Source organism: Pinus tabuliformis, chromosome 4_1 (genome assembly GCF_031772625.1).
Source record: "Pinus tabuliformis cultivar Carrire ecotype Pingquan chromosome 4_1, CPIR1, whole genome shotgun sequence".
Taxonomy (NCBI): Eukaryota; Viridiplantae; Streptophyta; class Pinopsida; order Pinales; family Pinaceae; genus Pinus; species Pinus tabuliformis.
In genome coordinates, this window is record NC_142303.1 from 763,594,774 (window position 1) to 763,615,044 (window position 20,271).

Consider the following 20,271-nt stretch of genomic DNA (forward strand, 5'->3'; position numbering starts at 1 on the left):
TGGCTATGTGAGGAATAACAGTGGACAGTCCGTACCACTGCTTCAGAAGTTGACAGTACTCTTCCCGAGATTGTCTTTGGACCGCTTTGGGGAGGAATCTAGTACTCAATCCGTGCCCTGGAATACCTTTGCTACCACTGGAATAATTAATCAGGCTTCAGCTCCTTAACCTCTGTAAAAGTTAAGAGATGTGATGCTTAGTGTTTTTTCTGCTGCCCTTATGAAAGACAAACGAGCTTGGGAGAGACCTGAGTGCCCCAGACCTTGACCTTACGGCCAGAATGGATACCCCGTTTCCTGAAAAAGGAGTCTCACTGTAACAAAATGTACAGGCCACATGCCCTAGGTGTTGTTACCTGTTGTAGTTCCCGTGGGGAAGGTACTGTTGAATGGGGTTGGGGTTCCAGTGCCCTAAATTTGCTTCAGACAGAGATGTTCATGCCCAGAACACACCCTTCTTCTGAATGCAGATCCTTTACTGGTTGGTATGGTGCCTGAATGAGCCAGAATTATGCCCCCACTATCCTCAGATTTGTCCTGCAAGCAAGCCGCAGATCTTACAGTCCTTAACAAGCCTCAGACCAAGTCTTCCAACTGAACAGCGAACATCTCAATGTGCCAAAATCAGACCAGAACTGCTCCAAGAAATATGATGTGCCAGAACCACGAAAATAGGTGTCTAGGTAGGGTGGGATCAGCTCCACTGAAACTAGACAAAGGATTAGCTAGGGTGAAATCACCTCCACCAAAACTAATCAAGAAGGGGTCTTAAAACCCTCATAGCCTCAGCTCAAGAAAACAGAGATATCCAACCCAAATCGATGATGTCAAAATGATTCCAACTCTCCTTTATTATAGATTTCCTTATGGAGGCTTCTCCTCCTTAATCAAATGTGAGGAGTTCATGAGCAACCCCCAATTTGCGCTTTTTGCCCCAGCTACCCCAAAATTTGCCCAACATTGCCCCAAAACATTGAATAATTGGGTTTCCCCCTTTATCAAAGACTACAGCCTACAGGGTTGGATAGGCTATTCCGTCCTCCCGTGGGCAATTAATCCATACAGGACATTACACATCCTCGTACATATCAGCAACAAAATACTTGAGCTACAAAAGCATCCTTCCGCTCAGAGTCTTCAGACTCCTTGGACTACTCAGGGATATCTGCAACTGCAGTAGTAGTACTAGCAGAGGCACGATCTGCATGGCTAGTGTGCTTGCATGTGCTATGGTTGATAGGGTTTAAGTTGCTAGTAATTAAGCTCTTCATATTTTTTTCTTCATATAGTACACCACAGTGGGGCCCCTGACCAACATGGACAAGTAGGTACGGACTCAACTGAGTTGGATTGGTTCAGTATCAAACTCGCCAAGTCATGCCTTGACTCAGCTTGTTCAGTACCAAACAGGTCCCCCAAACCAAGCAGAGGGCCAAGTTGACTACATCATGGATCAACTCAATCAACTCAGCCAATTTCCTAGGGGAGAAAGATTTAGTCGCCGTTAGGCATTAGGAATCGAATCCTGGACCTAATGATTTGGAAGGTGGTTTTCTTTAGGAATGAAAATCCCCTCGATCTAAATGTCAGAGCCCGCTTTGAGACGGAAAGAATAGTTTCTTTGAACACGAGATCTTCGGTATCAGGGTTTCAAAGTCCGATTCCAGACAGACGAATTTTTAAAACCATGTCCTATAAAACTCCAAATCGTTGTCCTTGGTATACCTTGAGATCAATTTAGATGAGTCTGGCCCAAACACTTCTAAATACACTTCAAACTTAATGCCATAATCCAACATTTTAAACGGAATAGAAAACCTCTGTCCTCTTCCAGTTCATCTGATGAACGAGATATACAACCTACTAAGTTGAGATCAAAATGATTTCCATCTTTATATTATTCAACAGTTCAAGTGCCTGTATAAGGTCTGATAGCTTGCTTGTGCATATGATGCACTGGTTTACCGGAAACATAATGTGATGTAAATATTCAGTAGATACGATTTAAAACCTTGCTAAATCCATATCCTATGTAGAACTAGACAGAAGAAATATCACAGGCAACAAAGACAAACAATACAAAAAGAAGCAAGGTCATCCATAACCCGTCTTATTTGTAAGCTTCCACAAAACATTGAACCTAATACGTCATTTAAACTTCAGAATGAAAGTTTAGCATGAAACATTAAAATATATGAAAGACAATTTATCAAGAGTGAACGCAGTAGCTTAATAACATTCTTAAGACCTAAAATATGATATTAAACATTTAAAAATATACAAAATTGCTCTACATGCCGTGCCCACACACCCCATACCAAGTTAACACTATTCCAATTGTGGAAAATAATTACCAGAAACTCCCCATGCTATATTGTTGCCACTTATGAGAGCATGAAGAATTACACTGCAAATGTGAAAAAATGACTAAAATACAAAGGGCAACTAAACAAATTGACTATCATGATATCCCTCCAGCATTTGCATAAACTAGAGCATAAAATGATTGCACTTGTGGAAGTTTCCCAATTATGTTGATGAACCTGTTCTTGGTAGGATGCTCAAGAAGTACAGTGCTCGCATGGGCAACTGGAGCTAAAAGCTTAGCTAGAGGAATGCTGCTGGGAGTGCTTCCCTCAAACAGTGTATTAAACTCATCCATCATGCTGTCCAAAACAGTCTTCAGTGATTGTTCTAGTATGAGAACAAAGTCATTGCTGTCACAATCAACAAAAATCATGTCATTATAAATTTTAAAAAGGAAAAACGAATGAGACAAGCAACCTTGAGAAACATTTGTTATCAAAATAGTGCACACTCTCTTCATGATATGATATGGATATAAAAAGTTGAGTAAAGTAATAGGCTTTTTAAAGGCCCACAAGAATTCTTAAAAAAGTATATTTTGGTACAGGTTAACTTAGAATACTTAATGAATGAGTATGTATCACCCCTTATGAGTTGAGTATGAGGATGATCCATAATAGATGTAGATTATACAAACATCCAGTATGAAGAATTGATGGGTTTTCCAGTCACAGCAGCATGATGCTTCCAGGTTAACTTAGAATACTTAATGAATGAGTAAGTATCACCCCTTATTAGTTGAGTATGAGGGTGATCCATAATAGATGTGGATTATACAAACATCCAGTATGAAGAATCGATGGGTTTTCCAGTCACAGCACCATGATGCTTCCATGCCTAACTAGTAGTGATGTCATCTTCACATACTACCAATAACAATTCAATGTTTCTCAATGCTAAGCAACAAAAAGTAAACAATGAGTTTTACTAATAAGAAAATTCCAATCACAGTAAGCAAACTTGTTTAAAATAGATCTCGATTCCCAATGATGTTGAGGCTAACAGGTATAGGAATAAGGCATTGCTTTTACATCCTAAGGTCCAGGATACCTAATTTAGACATCATGGACACTTTTAATGGTAAACAATCTATATGAGCACACCAGGCTCACAGGATTGGGCATCAGAAGCACATGAAATAGATACATGCAAGTATAAATTACAGGATGTTTGAAGAGTTCCTAACCACCTTCTAACTCATAAACAAAGACCATCCAAGATTGAAGTCACAGGCGAGAATCAATAGACTTATGCACCTTACAACAGTTAGCAAATCATTACTTGCTCAATTCAGGGAACCAGACATACAACACCCTTTTACAATCTCTCACAGACAGCATGCAAGGGAACAGCATAAGATTGGACAGAAAAACAAGGAACCAACCTCACACCTTGAATATGAGGATCAAGTGTTGAGAAATTGTCGCTGCAGTCAGTATTTTCATCGACAAAATCAAAGGAGAAATGATTTGTTTTCTAGCTGTCCAAGTCAGCCTCAACTGGACACGGCCCCACCACTTGAGGGGGTTTGACCCCAAGGTCAAAACCCACCTCCTTGACCTACTAAATATTGGCAACTTGACTCCATTTGGCATTACATTCACTCATCAATTCCACCTGTTCTACAAATTCTGTTCACACGTGCAAAGTAGGAAGCAGACAGTTTTCCAGCGACGTTTGATCTCTCTTATCTCTGTGTTGACCAGCGTTGACTTGGTTTTTTTCTCTGCTGTTTGACCGAATCTTTGACTGTGATTGGAGGCCAAATATTCTCAAGATTGTTGACTGAACTTTCTGTCTCTGTTCTGAGCTAAGTTGCACTGAAACGGATATGGATATGGGGATTGAAATGGATACGGCAAATTATCAAAAAATTTGGATATGATACGGCATATATATATATAAGACAAAATAAAAATTTCATATTACCATTCATCTTTTAGAATCTAGATTCTATATTTAAAAATACATAATCATCATCATGAATTCAACATAAACAAATCATCATCATCAATTCAACATAAACATTGTCATCATCATCAATGATTATTATAACATTCAACATATCATCAAGTTTCTATTTCAAATTTCAATCATCAATATCATCACCAAAATTAATAATGCACACTACATAGTACAAAGTACAAAATGATCTATGACTAGCAGTGTACTATCTTATGACATATTATAATATTAAATGTTCATTGTTCAAAAGTTTAAAACATCATCATAAATTACCTGTACATATCATCAAATATGTCATCATCCATATAATTCAGATCCACATCCTCTTCAAGAGTGGGAGCATCGCTACCATGTCCACTTGAAGATCCAACTATTGGTGCCTCCTCATCAAACAAAGTCATATGAGACATGGCATTCAACGTCACATCCCATAGTTTGGTGGGCCCAAATTTGTATTCGTCGCTCTTGTGTGACAGAATGCGGAGGTTCGAATGAACATACACTAGTCCCTCAGCGTTCTTGGAGCCCAATCTATTTTGCTCAACCAAATGGATGAAGCCATATGTACTCCAGTTCCTTCCTCTTGAAGAGGAACTAGCAACATGTGACAAGATCCTAATGGCCAATTTTTGGACATGTGGTAGTTCCCCGCCGTAGCAGTTCCACCAATCACTTGGACTTATAATATGGTCTTGTCATGCATAGAATCAACATCTACACCAAAACCTTTTGATCCCACAAAATGAGCAAACTTTGAATGAATTTGAATCCCAATATCAGGATCTACAAATGTCAAATAGCTTTCTAAAAGCTTTCTTAAATCCTTGTGAGACTTCTAGGTCTTTGTTTGGTGTGGTTCATTCCGGATTACTTAGCAACTCTGCAGAATAATATTTTGGATTCACCACATAGGCCAAAAGGTCCAATGGGGTAGTCACCTTGTTCCACCTTTCGGTCAAAATATCTTTTACTTCTCTATAAAATACTTCATTTGGGCCCTTCTCCTTGGCATTTATAACCACCCTTATCTTCTCTATCATAGAATCAAAGCCCTCATTAACCTCTCCCAAATAAGGCATCTCTGGGTCAAACATGCATAGCAAATCCACAATTGGCTTAGTCAATGCCAAGAGGCCCTCCACCCTATCCCACCATTCATCATCAACAACCAACATTTTCACTGTTTGTGCTCTTTCAGTTTGGGATTGCCTCCATTGATTCCAAAGAGAACTGCATATCATTGATTGTAATGGTTCTTTCACTTGCATAAGTCTTGTTAAGACTATGATGTGAGAAGCAAAACGAATCTCAACAACCTACAAGTGCCAATGCTTCAATAAATTAAAAATCATAATTGATTGAATACCTATTTTGATTCATGGAGAATCCAATTTACATATTTGAATTTAGAGTCATAGAAATTAAAACTTATGAAATAAATTTTAAAGTTTAGGTAGCTTAAGGAGCTCCAACTTTGCAAAATCCTTGTAGATGCCTTGGGACATGTGGTGGTTTGTGATGAAGGCTTGAATGTCTTTTGCCTCTTTAAAAATAACTCGAATCCACTCAATTTGCTTCCCCATCTTGTTAAACATGAGGTTCAATGAATGTACAACACAAGGGGTCCAAAAAATGTGTTGATATTTGCCTTCAATAATTAGGCTTGTTGCTCTACACACCATTGCATTTCCAACCATTACTTGGACAACATTTTTTGGCCCCACCAATTCAATTGCTTCAATCAAGATGTTAGCGATGAATTGGGAATCTTTCAACTGCCCCTCACAATCCACTACCTTCAAAAACATTGCCCCCTTTGGGCTTTGAGCAATCACATTGATGAAAGGCCTATTCCTTTGATCTTTCCATCCATCATAAATGGACACTTCTGAAATGTGCCATGAATTATGAATGGGGCTTAATTTAGCCTCCAAATCTAACTTCTCAACAGTCAACAATGTAGTGCAGACCTTCTCATATCGAGGGCCCTTGTACCCTTTTGCGGCTTCATTCACTGCTTTGGTCATCTTTGCCCAGTAAGGAGATCGCACAAGGTTAAAGGGAATGCCATTTGCATAAATGCATTGACCTATAGTTGCCTCCGTCTTCTTTCGAGCATCACTATTAAAACTATTTTCAAGTGGTCCCAAATTAGACCACTTTGAACCAGGGTTGCCACTTCCATAAGAGGGAGTTCCATAAGAGGGAAGTGGAGGCTTTGATGGAGATGCTCCCAACCTTGTTAGTTGTTTGAATTGACAGGCAGGATTTGCCTCATTTGCTTTAGCATCTGTCGTCTTGTTCTTTCTGATATTTTGCAAGTTTTTCCTTGCTTAAACCTTTTCCCTTTGTCCCATTCTCTTTACTTGGGCCAGTGAATATTTGAATCTCATTGCCTCTTAACCCAAGTAAATGTGTTTTAACCTGGATATATGATCCCTTAAACTCCTTTTGACACTCACTGCAAACCCATGCCAATGATCCCCCTCCTTGGATCTTCCCTACAACAGTTACATATTTCCAAAGTGGTGACTTTGGATCAACTTTAAGGGCAGATTCAATTTCTTGTTCCTCATTACGAATGGATGAACTTGAAGTTGCCATGATGATGATGTAAATGGAAATTGCACAATAAAAATGACAAAATCAAACTCAACGAATTTTATAAAATTGACAAATTCAAACAAAAAAACAAATCACAATAAAATCTAAGTAATCTACAATAAATGTTGGATCATCAAGGTCTGGGTACATGACAAAATGGTCTCAAAGCAGTGTTTAAGCCTTGCGGCCTTTGGGTAACATTAGGTGGACTCAAGAATCGATAGATTTATAGAACCAACATATATGCATATTTGGAAATATGAATATGGGTAGAATCCATTTCCTAGGTATTATAATGAGACATTAGGCTACGTAAACACGAGGAATGCCATCCTGAGAAAAAACATATCCATGTAAACAAGTATGTCTAACAATAAGGTTGAGTCTTTACATAATAAGAATACTCCACAGTGTAAAAGTCTTACTAGAAACAAAATAATGATAAAAGAGAATGAATTATTTCTCATCATGTTTCCTTCAAAAGCTGCAAAATTAATGTCAGAAGCTCTTTGGAAGTAGTCTCTTGGTTTAAAAAAAATCCATGTATTTGTATCAAACTTCAAAGAATAATAGAATAATTTATGGAAATATTGATTGGCTATGTTTGCTTTTAGGCGACTGAGTCCCAATAAACCTATGCTACGACTCTCATTCAAGTAGACATTCAGCGCAGCACTCTGTTAGAGGGATGGCAATACACTTGTTGAACGAAAACAAATATCATTGTAGTGTAGGACTGGATAAATACCTCCAACAGTCAACTCATGCAAGGCTTTGAACACACTGCGACGACTCCAGCTCCGACTCCACCAAGCAATGAACAGAGTCTAAACTCGAACAACGAAATCGTTGTGCGCCAGTGGACTATTCACAATGGCTCCAACCAAATGAAAATGGCATTTAGGTTAAACAACTTAAGGGGACCGAACCCCTTTTTCCCAATTGAGAAAGTTAAAAAAAAATTGTAAAATTCGTTCCCCGTGACCACGAATTTGCCTGATTTGTTTCCGAAAATACAGATCCATATCACAAAAACTGTGATACGGATCCAAATTTCTGAAAACGGATCTAAATTTTTTAACAACTCCACGAACCCATTTCTGAGCTAAGGATCCACATCATAAATGTTTCAAGATCGTTTCAAAGCCAGATCGTACACGTTTTTGTACCCGAAACGCTCAACGTTATTCTGGGGGTTGGGAGCGGTGTTTCCAGATACTTAGGTTCTGGGCATTGATTGAAGTTTGACAACAAGTCAAACTTTGAGGTTTGACCGACCCTTTCTGTGGAATTGCAACACTGAATTTCGGCCCTTTGACCAACCACCTCAGGCCGAAATTTGGCCCCTTGAACAGACTTTGTGAAGCGAACAAAGTTCCTTCTTAAGATTAATTACTCCAAAAGACTTGGAATATCAAATTATCCATTAAGGATATAAATATTATATTAAATATGTGAATAAGAATAAGAATGATGATGAATTACAATGAGAACGAGAGGCTTGCTTATATACCAAGCAAGTGTCTCTTCATGAAGAGTCATGTCTTATTAGACATGCCTCTTCAACCTAATTACTACTTAACTAATAATTAATTATGATTATTATCATTTACATTATATTTATATTATTTATATATTTTATTCGTTACATTGCCTCCTTCCTCAAAGAGCTTTGTCCTCAAAGCTTGTCGATGAAAAAAGGCTTGATCTCTTTTTCGGCTTTGAAAGTCTTTCTCTCTTGGAACAGTCATCTTTGTCGATACAAGCTGATATGATCTTCTTAGTGCCAAACAGAATTGTCGCACCGAGAAGGGATCAGACCATCCCAGATTAATCTTCTGTATAGCATTCTGATCACTGGAATTTTGTGACGACTTGTTAGCATAAGACTGGATTGAGATTACATCACTATTATCTGGAACATCAGTTTGTTGTTTCGGTTCTGACTTGTTCAAATATGTAGCATGGTTGATTCGTCTATTCTCATGATTCGGATGCCGATATGGAACCTTTTTTGTTTGATTTTTCCTCACTGGGCATGCGACAATTTTTATATTTTCTTCTGGCGAAGATGTTGAGTTTGTTATGAAACATTCATTGGGGATGTTCATCGTTTGAATTGCAACATCCACGCGCGTCTTTTCTTCAACTTGCTTGTCTTCTTCCTGAGTTGTGACATTCACTGAATCGGTATTTGTTATTTTGTCATCAACTTGAATTCCTACATTTGATGCTTCCTTCTTGATAAGTTGTTGTACCTGGTTTTCTAATGACTTCTTATCCTTCTTAAGTTTCTTAATTTGCGTCAACAATTTTTCACTATGGTTTTTAAGTCGATAAACTTCTTCATTTTTGTCAATAGTGATTTTGTCAATTTCATTTTGCATATTTTGTAATACCTTTTTACCTTCTTGAGAAATTACTTTTGAAATATCCGATATATCTTCTGGCGTCACTGAATTAGGTTTCAGTGTAACATCTTGGAGCGTTATTTTCTTCTTCTTGTAAGAAAATGTTAAGAACTTTTTCTTAGTATTTAGAATAAAGGAACCTAGAGTTTTCATCCATGGTGATCCCAAAACAATGTCACTATCGTCAAAAGATAGGGTTTGCATGGTGAATTGTGAGGTAAAAGTATAATCTCCAATATTTAGGTGTAAATTGCTTATATCGTATTGTTTGCCAAAAAAATTTGTTTCAACTATATTTGATTCAGGAATCACCAAGTGATTAGCACATTTAGGACTAACATAATTACTTCTTTCAGTAGGACTAATAGAGATTATGATGTCTCTTCATGCGAGTGATCCTTTGATGTTATATAGTGTGCGAACACATGTACTACGGGTTTCAGGAAACCTTTCATTACTTGTCTCCATTTTTTCCTTTATGTTTTTACGCAAACAATATGTCAACTGGAGCTATTTTTATTATAAAATATCACTTATTTCTCCTATATATATTTTTCAAATATTCTCCTCTTCTTCTTTTTTTGGTTCGCTCTTTTAATAAAAAATTTATATAATAATAATTTATATATATTATAAAATTATAATTATATAAAACTTACATATACTTTTTTGAGACCCACTTTTCCTTTTATATGTAACTATATAAGGCTTATATGGTATCCTTTTTTATAATTATAATAATATTTTTTTCTCGGAAAATTTGGATGAGACGTGACTCTTGGTACGGTCACAATCCTTAGATTTGAAGGATTAAAATATTTAGATCACACTTTTTTTTCTCCAATGTTATCAAAATATCTTTTACTTTTAAAATACCATGGGTTGTTTTTAAAACCTCCTGTAAAAAGTAATATTTACCTTTCACGTAAGAGCTTTTGTATTCTTGTTTCTTTAACTTTTAAAATACCATGGGCTATTACCATGGGTTGTTTTTAAAACCTCCGTTAAAATGTTCTCCACGTAAAAAGTAAAACGTATTCCTTTTGTTTTTTGTTTTTCTTTTTTTTTCCTTTAACTTTTTAAAATACCATGGGCAATTACCATGGGTTGTTTTTAAAACCACGGGCTTCTCCACGTAAAAAGCTTTAAATATACTTGGTATGAGATTTTGTATCCATTTTGTTTTTTGTTTTTTTACTTTTTATTTTCTTCTTCTTTTTTTAATTTATTTACTTGTATTTTTTTTGGTTAATTTTTTTTTAATGGCCAAAGGCCTAAAAAATGGAGAATCTCCCAAATATATAGGGAAACGCTTCAATTATGACAGCAACAAGGTTGATGATAGGTTGATAGCCAAAGGCATGGTGATCAGCCAAACGTGGCTGATACCACATGAAGCGAACAAAGTTCCTTCTTAAGATTAATTACTCCAAAAGACTTGGAATATCAAATTATCCATTAAGGATATAAATATTATATTAAATATGTGAATAAATATTATATTAAATATGTGAATAAGAATAAGAATGATGATGAATTACAAAGAGAACGAGAGGCTTGCTTATATACCAAGCAAGTGTCTCTTCATGAAGAGTCATATCTTATTAGACATGCCTCTTCAACCTAATTACTACAACTAATAATTAATTATGATTATTATCATTTACATTATATTTATATTATTTATATATTTTATTCGTTACACTTTGACCAACGAGCAAATCATTGACTCCTCCCTCATTTGACTGTTTTTGACTTGGCATTTAATGTGGTCAATGGTTGACCTGGATTGGAATATTCTGATGTACAATTTGATGAATAGAACGCTCTCTCTCATAAGGAAATATTATCGGGTTTTCCCCCTTGTGGGGTTTTGTCCCAAAAAATGTTGGTGTCTTTTGTTTCATTGTTTTTACTGTGATCTCTATTGATCTACTAAAGTTAATGGTTGAAATTTTCAAAGTTTAACTGCTTAATGATTGGAATACTCTAAAGAAATCAAAATTGTATCATTGGAAGTAGTTATAAAATTGAAAAGTGTTCTAGTCTTATGTTGCTACTATAAAATCAACATGGTATCAGCGCTATGGTGAAGAAAAAGAGCATTGGGATCACTCTTGAAGATATCCTATTCTACATTTGAGAAGGTCGATCGTCTACACTTGAGGAAGACCTAAAGATGGAGTCATTTTTGCTTGATCTAGAAGCCCTAATACATCTCAAAATGTGTTATGCCTTTGTTTGAAAGACTGAGCTATCTGACTGAAAAATGTCCAAAGGAAGCTTGATCATCTCGCCAAGAAGTCATAGGACAAGCTCAACGCTGAATGTCTGAGGAATAGGGTACTTATATGACAAGAAAAAGGATCTGACCAAGAAGGTCGAAGCATTAATCCTCATAAAAAAAATCTATGTTCTTGATTGTCTATTGTGAAAAGGAGTCTTTCCTTGTAAGAAGAAGAAGAACGAATCGTATACCAATATTTGTCTTGATAGACAAAAGGCTTCAAGTTTAGAAGAGGATTGAGAAGCATTTCCAGATCCAAAGTCATTTATCATATCTCAACTACATTTAAAAGGAGAATCTCAGAAGTTTTAGAAGGGGTCGAAGAAGTTCAAAGACATGTTTGGGGGTCGAGAATCCTCAGTAATCATGATAGAAGGCTTGAAAGTTCAAAAGGCCTCAAAGTAAGACAGAATTTTTATGGTTAAAGAATATGGAAGCTCTCAAAGAACCAAGAATCCTCTGACATGACTCGACATTAGAGACTGTCTACACTTGTGTTTTGATTTGTAATTTGTTCAGGTCACAAATCCTTGAAGTATGCCATGCACATAAGGAGAAGTCTTGGGCATAATTTGTTCAAAAGTATGTTAAGCCATCAGTGTCATATTGCGCATAAAGATATCGGAGAAGGACTGACTTAAAGTATCTCATACTTGAAAGACCTTGTCTCCATACAAAAGACATCTCAGTGATGGTTTGCTCAATAATAAAATCCGAGAATTCAAACCTATGAAGAGACTAGTTTGCAAATGAAAATTCATTTTTTGTATTATGGAAGACATTGTACCAAAGAACAAGTGATTGCCCTAATGACAAAGATCTAGAAGTATGACAAGGACTAAACTTTAACATTTGAAAATGAGGTATGCATCGTCATCTATGTAATTTTTAACAACAAACTCTGTCAATATCAAGTATAGGTCTAGGGAATGGATCCTTTTATCATAAAGTTTACAAGACTCGTCAATATTGTATCAAATCTTTAGAAGATCAGGCATGATGAAGTCCCCTCAACCTTCTAAATTGTTGATGTATAGTCAAGGAAATACCATTAATATGTGACATAAAAATCGCCTTGATATGACAAAAAAAATGACATCTCTACAAATATAGATATCTTAGAGCTAATCTGAAGTTTTGATGCATCCTTTAACTCTTTGGGTGTGAGATATGTATAACCATTGTTTGAAATATTTGATCTCTTATCATTAGAAGGAGCTTTGTCAGGAAAGACAAAATATGGGTCAAGAGTTTTGCATCATAATATTCTTTGAAACTAATGATATGCCTCAACCAGAAGATTATATCTATGCATTATATGAAGGATGTTGTAATGATGAATTCAAGTATGACCTGGGCCAATTTCAATAAGCTTGTATATATAATGTCCTTGTTGCAAAGTCGCTCCCTTACAAAGCGAAGGATTACCTCAGTAAGAGGGAGAAGCCTATGAAGTCAGGCACCTCAAGCTTGAATTGATATTTGTTGAAGAGAGATGTTAATCCAAATCTGTACTACAAATTTGTTGAAGATGAGCCCTTGATTTGACTACAATATGTTGATGATATGTTTCTAACAAGGGTTGAGGACCTTTTTGTCCAATGTAAGAGGGAGTTAATTGAAGGATCTTGGTCTAATGCATTACTACCCGAGATTGAAAGTGTGCCTTGAGCATGTTGAAATCCATGTTGAGATCCTTTAGAAATTTGGCATGATGGAATGTGAGTCCATGGACACCTCCATGATGACAAATTTGAGGAGGTTGTAAGACTCTATTGCTGACTTGATTGATCCCATTGATTGTTGAGAAATATAACTAGTTTCGGTCTTCGTAATTGTCGTACTCATTTCAATATGTATCATATGTAACAAACAAGAAAAGAAGAAAGAAAAATTATTATTATTAAAGCATGGGTTTCGTGCTCATTATTGATGGTCTTCTAGGTAAAAGCATGTTCTCTGTGCTTCTACTATTTGTTAAGTCTTAGGATTTATTTTGATGAGTCGATAGAGTCAACATCATGTTTATGAGACCCTTCCAGGCAATTTGTAATTGTAAAAAGAAGTATTTTTTAGTCTAGAAAGTCCTGGAATCTCCAAGAGTACAAGTCGGCCCTGGGATCATCAAGTTGGCCTAAAGGAGGGAATTCAACCCCTTGAGAAGGCTATATAAAGGACCAGTTTGACTTCATTTGAGACACACTCACTCACAAGTTTGATATCTCAAGAAAGAGTTTGATTTGTAGCTGGGAAGCTGGAAAAGGAGAGCAAAGGTCAAGGGCAAGGAAGAAGGGCAAATTTTCTTGGTTCTTGGACCATATCTCTCTCACACGTGCAAAAATATGGGGTTTTTGGGCTGCAAGAAGAGGTCGAAGTTGCAGGGCCGAGTTGCAGTAGGACAAAGTGCAACATCTTGTAGCTAGGAGGAAGGAAACTCTATCTATACCTCACTGACCTTAGGAAGAGTTGTCTTGCTCTTGGAAGATCCCAGAAGGAGGCCGAATTAGGGTTTCTTCAGGAGCTACAAGGCCAAAATTGCAGGGTCGAAGTTGCAGATCGAATAGCAGTGTTGTAGCTAGCAAGTCGAAGTTTCAGTGTGTAGCAGTTTGGTGCAGATTCAAGAAAGGACTCGAGGAAGGGTTCACTTGGTACTAGGAGAAGAACTTGATCTAGGGATTGGGTCTTTGTATCTCATTTGAAACAAATTCTAAGAAGAGAAGAGTTTACGAGTTTTCCCCTTGGAAGGGTTTTGCCCTGGCTAAGAGCCTATATCTGTGTCCTCTTTTGTTGTTGTTGTTGTTTCTTGATATTGTTTGATGAAAATATCTAACTAAAAGAACATAAAGAAGATTAAGATTCACAAGCAAGTATCGAGGTTGAAGAAAATAACTTTAATAAGTTGCCACTTTATCATTTTCTAACACTCATTAGCGCATTCAACTATCTGCTGCATGGATTTGCAAATTTTGATTGGGTTGGATGTTTTGAAGACGGGAAGAGCACTTTTGGATGTTGTTTTAGCCTGGATATGATGGATGAGCATGATGCAAATCTTTGTTGCACTTAGCAAGACTGAAGTTGAGTATAAAGTTGATTGTTCAGCCTATTATGAAGTAGTTTGGCTTTGAAAATTGTTTTTTGGTTTGTTTGATCATGTGTTGGAATTGACCATGATATATTGTGACAATTAAAGTTGTGTGAAGCTTTCTGAGAATCTACTTTTCTATGACAGGTCGAAGCACATTGAGATCTAGTGTCATTATATCCAGGATGTTGTTCAAAAAAGCGCTGCGAGGCTCGAATACATTTCTATTGATGAGCAAGATTGCTAATGTTTTGACAAAGCCACTATCTCGGATGAAGTTTGCTTGCTTTTTTGAGAAGCTTGGAGTGGTTGAGAATTCCTCCTAGAGAGAGAGAGAGAGAGAAAGAGAGAGCATTGATTGTATAGCATTATGAATCCTCCTTGGGCTTGTCTAAGAAACCATGGTTTATGGTTGGGAAGATTGTTCTGGTTACTCCCTTGGGTCATGGAGTTTGATTGAGAAACCATTATGGTTGGGGAGGTTGGTTCTGAGGCTTGGAGTGATCCCTTCAATCATTGTGTTTGATCGAGAGCCCAGTGGGTTTGGTCCGGGACAATGATTTTCTGCTCTCTCCCTTAGGTCATTGAGTTTGACTGAGAGATTATATTATCAGGGAGTTTGATATTGAGATAGGGATTCCTCCCTTAGGTCACGGACTGAGTCACCTTTGTTTATGGTCGAGGAGATAGACCTTGTCTACTCAGTTCATTGAGTTTGACTGAGAGACCATTGTTATGGTCGGAGAGATTAATTTTGATTACTCTCTTGAGTCATTTTGCTTGACTGAGAAACCATTTCATATGGTTGGAGAGTTTGGCCTCATGAACGATATTGATTGATCCCATAGTCTGTTGGGTTCTGATATTGATGCCATTGGCTTTGCCTTGTCGGATGAGATTGATGCTATCTATCTTTACTTATGATGAGACTTGTCCATCTAAGAGAGATAATGAAAAGTAGCTCCTTGGCTAAGAGGTTGTGTTGAGAAATTGTAAATGTGATCGGTCCTTTCATTGACAAAATCAAAGGAGAAATGATTTTTTTTCTAGTTGTCCAACTTGGCCTCAACTAAACAAGTTGGCCACACCCTTGAAGGGGTTTGACCCGAAGGTCAAAACCCACCTCTTTGGCCTACTATATGTTGCCAATTTGACGACTCCATTTGGCATTACATTCACTAATCAGTTTGACCAGTTCTACAAGGAGTTATGTTCACACATACAAAGGAGGAAGAAGACAAAGTTTTCCAACGAAGTTTGAACTCTCTTATCTCTGCGTTGACCAGTGTTGACTTGGTTCTTTTCTCTGTTGTTTGACCAAATCTTTGATTGTGATTGGAGGCCCAATATTCTCAAGATTGTTGAACGAAGTTTCTGTCTATATTTTAGGAATTGACTAAAGTTTGACCAAGGTTAAACTATGAGGTTTGACCGACCCTTTTTGTGGAATTGCAGGACCAAATTTTAGCCCTTTGACCAACAACCTTAGGCTAAAATTTGGCCCCTTGAACATGTTGAAAAATGTAACTAAGTTCGGTCTTCATAATTGTCATTGTACTTATATCATTATATATTTCTTGTAAAAAGCAAAAGAAAAGTAAAAGAAAAATATTTTTCAAGCATGGGTTTAATGCTCAAGTCAAACTGTTTTTTAAGTCAAGCATGTTCTTCATGCTTCTAGGGTTTATTGAGTCAAAAGAATATTTGTCATGAGTCAAATTATTGTATTGGAGTCAAGTCCCATTTGGACTTTTGAAAGAGACTAGAAAAATAATTTTATTTAAGTCAAAAATGTCAATTTTGTCCCCACCAGACCAAGTCCGCCCTGGAAGGGACCCATTTGACCTCTTGAATGTGTATAAATACAATGCAACTCGTCCTCATCTGGAGTATCACAACACAAGTTCAATTTTTGTGCCAAGAAGAGAGAAACCAGTGAAGGAGTCAAGAAGAGGAGCTAAAGTTAAAGGAGAGAGAGCGAGGGTCAAAAGGGGGGAAATTTGCCACATGCGAAAATCTGCGCTATTTTCTGTTACGTGTGTGAAGTTTTAGGAGTTGCAGGGGTCGAAAATTGCAGACCTAGTTGCAGGGGCCGCAAATCAGAGATTTGACCAAATTTGGAAGGATTTGACTAAGTTGACTTTGACCTTTTGGAAGAGCTTGGAAGGAGGGTTGACATGGTTCTTGTGGGAGGTCTTGGTCTTGGTCTTGGTGTTCGAATCTTGGATTTCTCATTTGATCTATTTCTATAAGAAGAGAATATTTTACTAGGTTTTCCCCTTGTAGGGGTTTTGCCCTAGCTTGGAGCCTACATCTTGTGTTCATTGTCCTCTTGTGATCTTCATGATCTGTTGTTTTGGTAATTGGTTGATGAATTGAACATAACAAAATTAATAAGAAGCCAACATATAATCACAACCAATTATCAAAGTAAAGATAAATCAACCTTAATTTCTACCCTAGTGATTTCTCAACATGGTATCAAAGCTAAGATGAGGAGAAGGCAGCTTGAAGATCACTCTTGTTGGCACAAGTGAAAGACATTCATCAAAGCTACTTTGGAGGACAAAAGGAAGGAGAAAGGCTCATCATTCATTGAAGGCTCTTGATCACTTATCATATGTTGAAGAAGATCATCATCTTATCAATCTCTCTCTTGAAAGCTTTTTGGTCATCATCCATTCTAGAAGACATCTCTACAAGAAGATATCACTTAAGGAGTATCAAGAATCTCGGGAACATCATCTACATTCTTGAAAGCAACATCACTCATCTTTGAAGCAGCCTGAAGTTACTTTTGTACCAGCCATCCTAGAAGTCATCATTCTAGGACATCTTTGAAGTCACTTGGAAGGTCTTGAGAGCATCAAGATATTTGAAGACATCATCATCAAGAAAGCTACTCTTTTGACAAGTACTATATTTTTCTCTATGTCTCAATCCTCAAATCAAATGACTTCATTTTGTAAAGAAGGCAATAATCTCAATAGATCAACTAACTTCCAATCACGGAAGAAAAGAATAGACTTGATACTTGTAGAAAATGAATTCATGGACTATGGTCTTGGAAAAGTTATAGAACCAGAGAAGGACAAGACTCAAGAATGGGCCAAGTATACTAAAGGAGAAGTTAGGGCATGGACTATGGTCTTGGAAAAGTTATAGAACCAGAGAAGGAAAAGACTCAAGAATGGGCCAAGTATACTAAAGGAGAAGTTAGGGCTCAAAGGATTCTCATTGAATCCATCAAAGATCATCTTATTCCATTTATTTCAGATTTGGGTACATTTAAAGCAATCTATGACAAGTTGGTAAAACTATATTCAGTCAGTACCTCAAGTCAGAAAATATCTTTAAGGAATCGACTATACAAGACAAAGTTATCGAAGGATGACGATTTGGTCTTATATCTTATAAAAATTTCATAATTAAAGGATCAACTACAAGGGCTTGCAGAAGTTGTTTCAGATTCTGAATTGACTACTTGTGTACTCAATGCTTTACCTACAGAACGGAGCAGTTTTGTGTCAAGGAAGGACACTCCAAACTTCGACAAGCTGTGGTCTTTGTGTGTTCTAGAAGAGACAAGATTGAAGGCCAAAGATGACACCGAACCCAATGAAAAGTCTCAAGATTTTATTGCTAGATCGAAGAAGAAGAATGGATAGTTTGGAAGGTTTGCACCTCGTCAAAGGCATAATAGAAACAACAAAAATCAGCCACGTGAAAGGCCAGATATGTCCAAAGTAAAATGCTTTGGATGCAATGAATATGGACACTTTAAAAGAGATTGCCCTAAGGAATCTCAAAATAAGAAGAACAACAAGAAGAAGGAAAGGAGTGAAGCTCACATTATTGAAGAAAATGAAGAACCAGAAAAGAAGTCGAACAATGAAGATCATAAAGATCTTTACTATTGAAGATCTCTTAGTAGTCTGTTTTTCTCTGTTATTAGAAGATGGCAATTAGAGTAGCTTGTACAGTTACTTTGTCGAAGAATCTTGGATTGTGCAATTCATGGCATCATGAAAAGAAGCATATAGCATTGGAAGAATTAGAGACTACATAGTTAGTTGCATCTTATTGGAGGCAGTCATCTAGCATATAGCAAAAAAAGAAGAATTTGGACCATCTAGCATTTCATAATCCATGCAACGCATCATTTATAGAAGCAGTCATTTAGCAAGAAGGGATCACAAGGATCCATGACAATAATTATTAAAAAAAGGTTCTTCATCATATGAAAGAACCATTATGATATGGCAAAGGTATATTCCACTAGAAGGTTATGGAAGCAAGAATCGAAGAATTAGATAGTCAAGTTGCAACATGGAAGGTATAATTGAAGCACTTAAGAAAGAAGTCTCATCAAAGACATTATCTTCGAGAAGCAGTTTATTCAAAGCAAGCCAACCAGATGGCTATATGAAAGGAAGAGGTATCCATATATTTAAAAGAAGCTCTTCATTAGATGGCAGATTCATGTCTTCAGAAAAGTTTTGCAGGAACAGTTGGATGTAGAAATATACTTAGAAGCATGAGTGCGGTATGTTAAGAATTAGATAGGACAAGAACTCTTCCATATGGTTATTCGACAAATAGAGGCATGATAGATGAGCATGATCAGCATACGAAATGATCTGTTGAAAGAAAGGAATGACGCATGATCAGCATACGAAATGATCTGTTGAAAGAAAGGAATGACAATTTCAGAGAGAATTGTGGAGAACCTGATACGATATAGGAGCTTGATGACTGATTCTGGAACACTTTGATTGATGTTTGAAAGATGAGCAGCATAAAGAAGATTTCTAAGATAGACCATGCAAAGGGATGTTGACCTCAAAGGGATTAAGTAGCAGAATTTGACATCTTGAAGAGAAAAAGGCCATCATGATTTGATATCTTTGACATTGATAATTTTGTTTGAAGATATGACTGGGCTACCTGGAAAAACATATTGCAAAAAATATGAGCTAGAGAAATATCAATTGAATATACAACTGTGATATATCTCAATTCAAAGAACACATGGTTTGGATGAACAGCACTGGTAATGGCTTAGAGGAATATATGGCAGAAATATGTACACTACAAAGGCGGAAAAAGGTAACTTGTCACAAGATAGCTGGTTGGTTATGATGGATTCGATGTTGATCTAGAAGAAGTTCACCTTCCTAGTTGAAGAAAAGGAGCTACAGTTAAACTATACATTGATTAGTTTGACAAGATACTTTTGATAACGAAGATATTACAAATAATGGTTGATGGAAAGTGATAAATAAGCTTAATGGCGAGAAACCTGTCATAAAGATAGATTGAGGAGGAAGTTTGGCTCCATAACATCCAGGAAGGCCGAAGCCCAGGAACGATATGATGATGTGAAAAGGAGCCCTATAACTACTACTAAAGATCTCCAAGAAAGAACAAGTAGCCGATGAATGAGACAAAATGAAGCTTATTGTTAAATCTCTCTGGTTAAGAGGGGGCAAGGATCTACTGCTTGTTTGAGAGGCAACGAGGATTACCTCCCTGATTGAGAGGGAGTGATG

General features: G+C 36.8%; 1 protein-coding gene across 1 annotated transcript in view; it reads right to left on the minus strand.

The window, feature by feature from the left end:
• Window positions 1-2,229: 2,229 nt before the first annotated feature.
• PEX3 (peroxin 3) overlaps window positions 2,230-20,271 on the minus strand; it is an 80,703-nt gene continuing 62,661 nt past the window's right edge. The window contains exon 7 of the mRNA XM_089420334.1: window positions 2,230-2,717. Within this exon, the coding sequence (XP_089276460.1) occupies window positions 2,462-2,717 (256 nt within the window). The 3' untranslated portion in view covers window positions 2,230-2,461. The remainder of the gene's footprint in view (window positions 2,718-20,271) is intronic.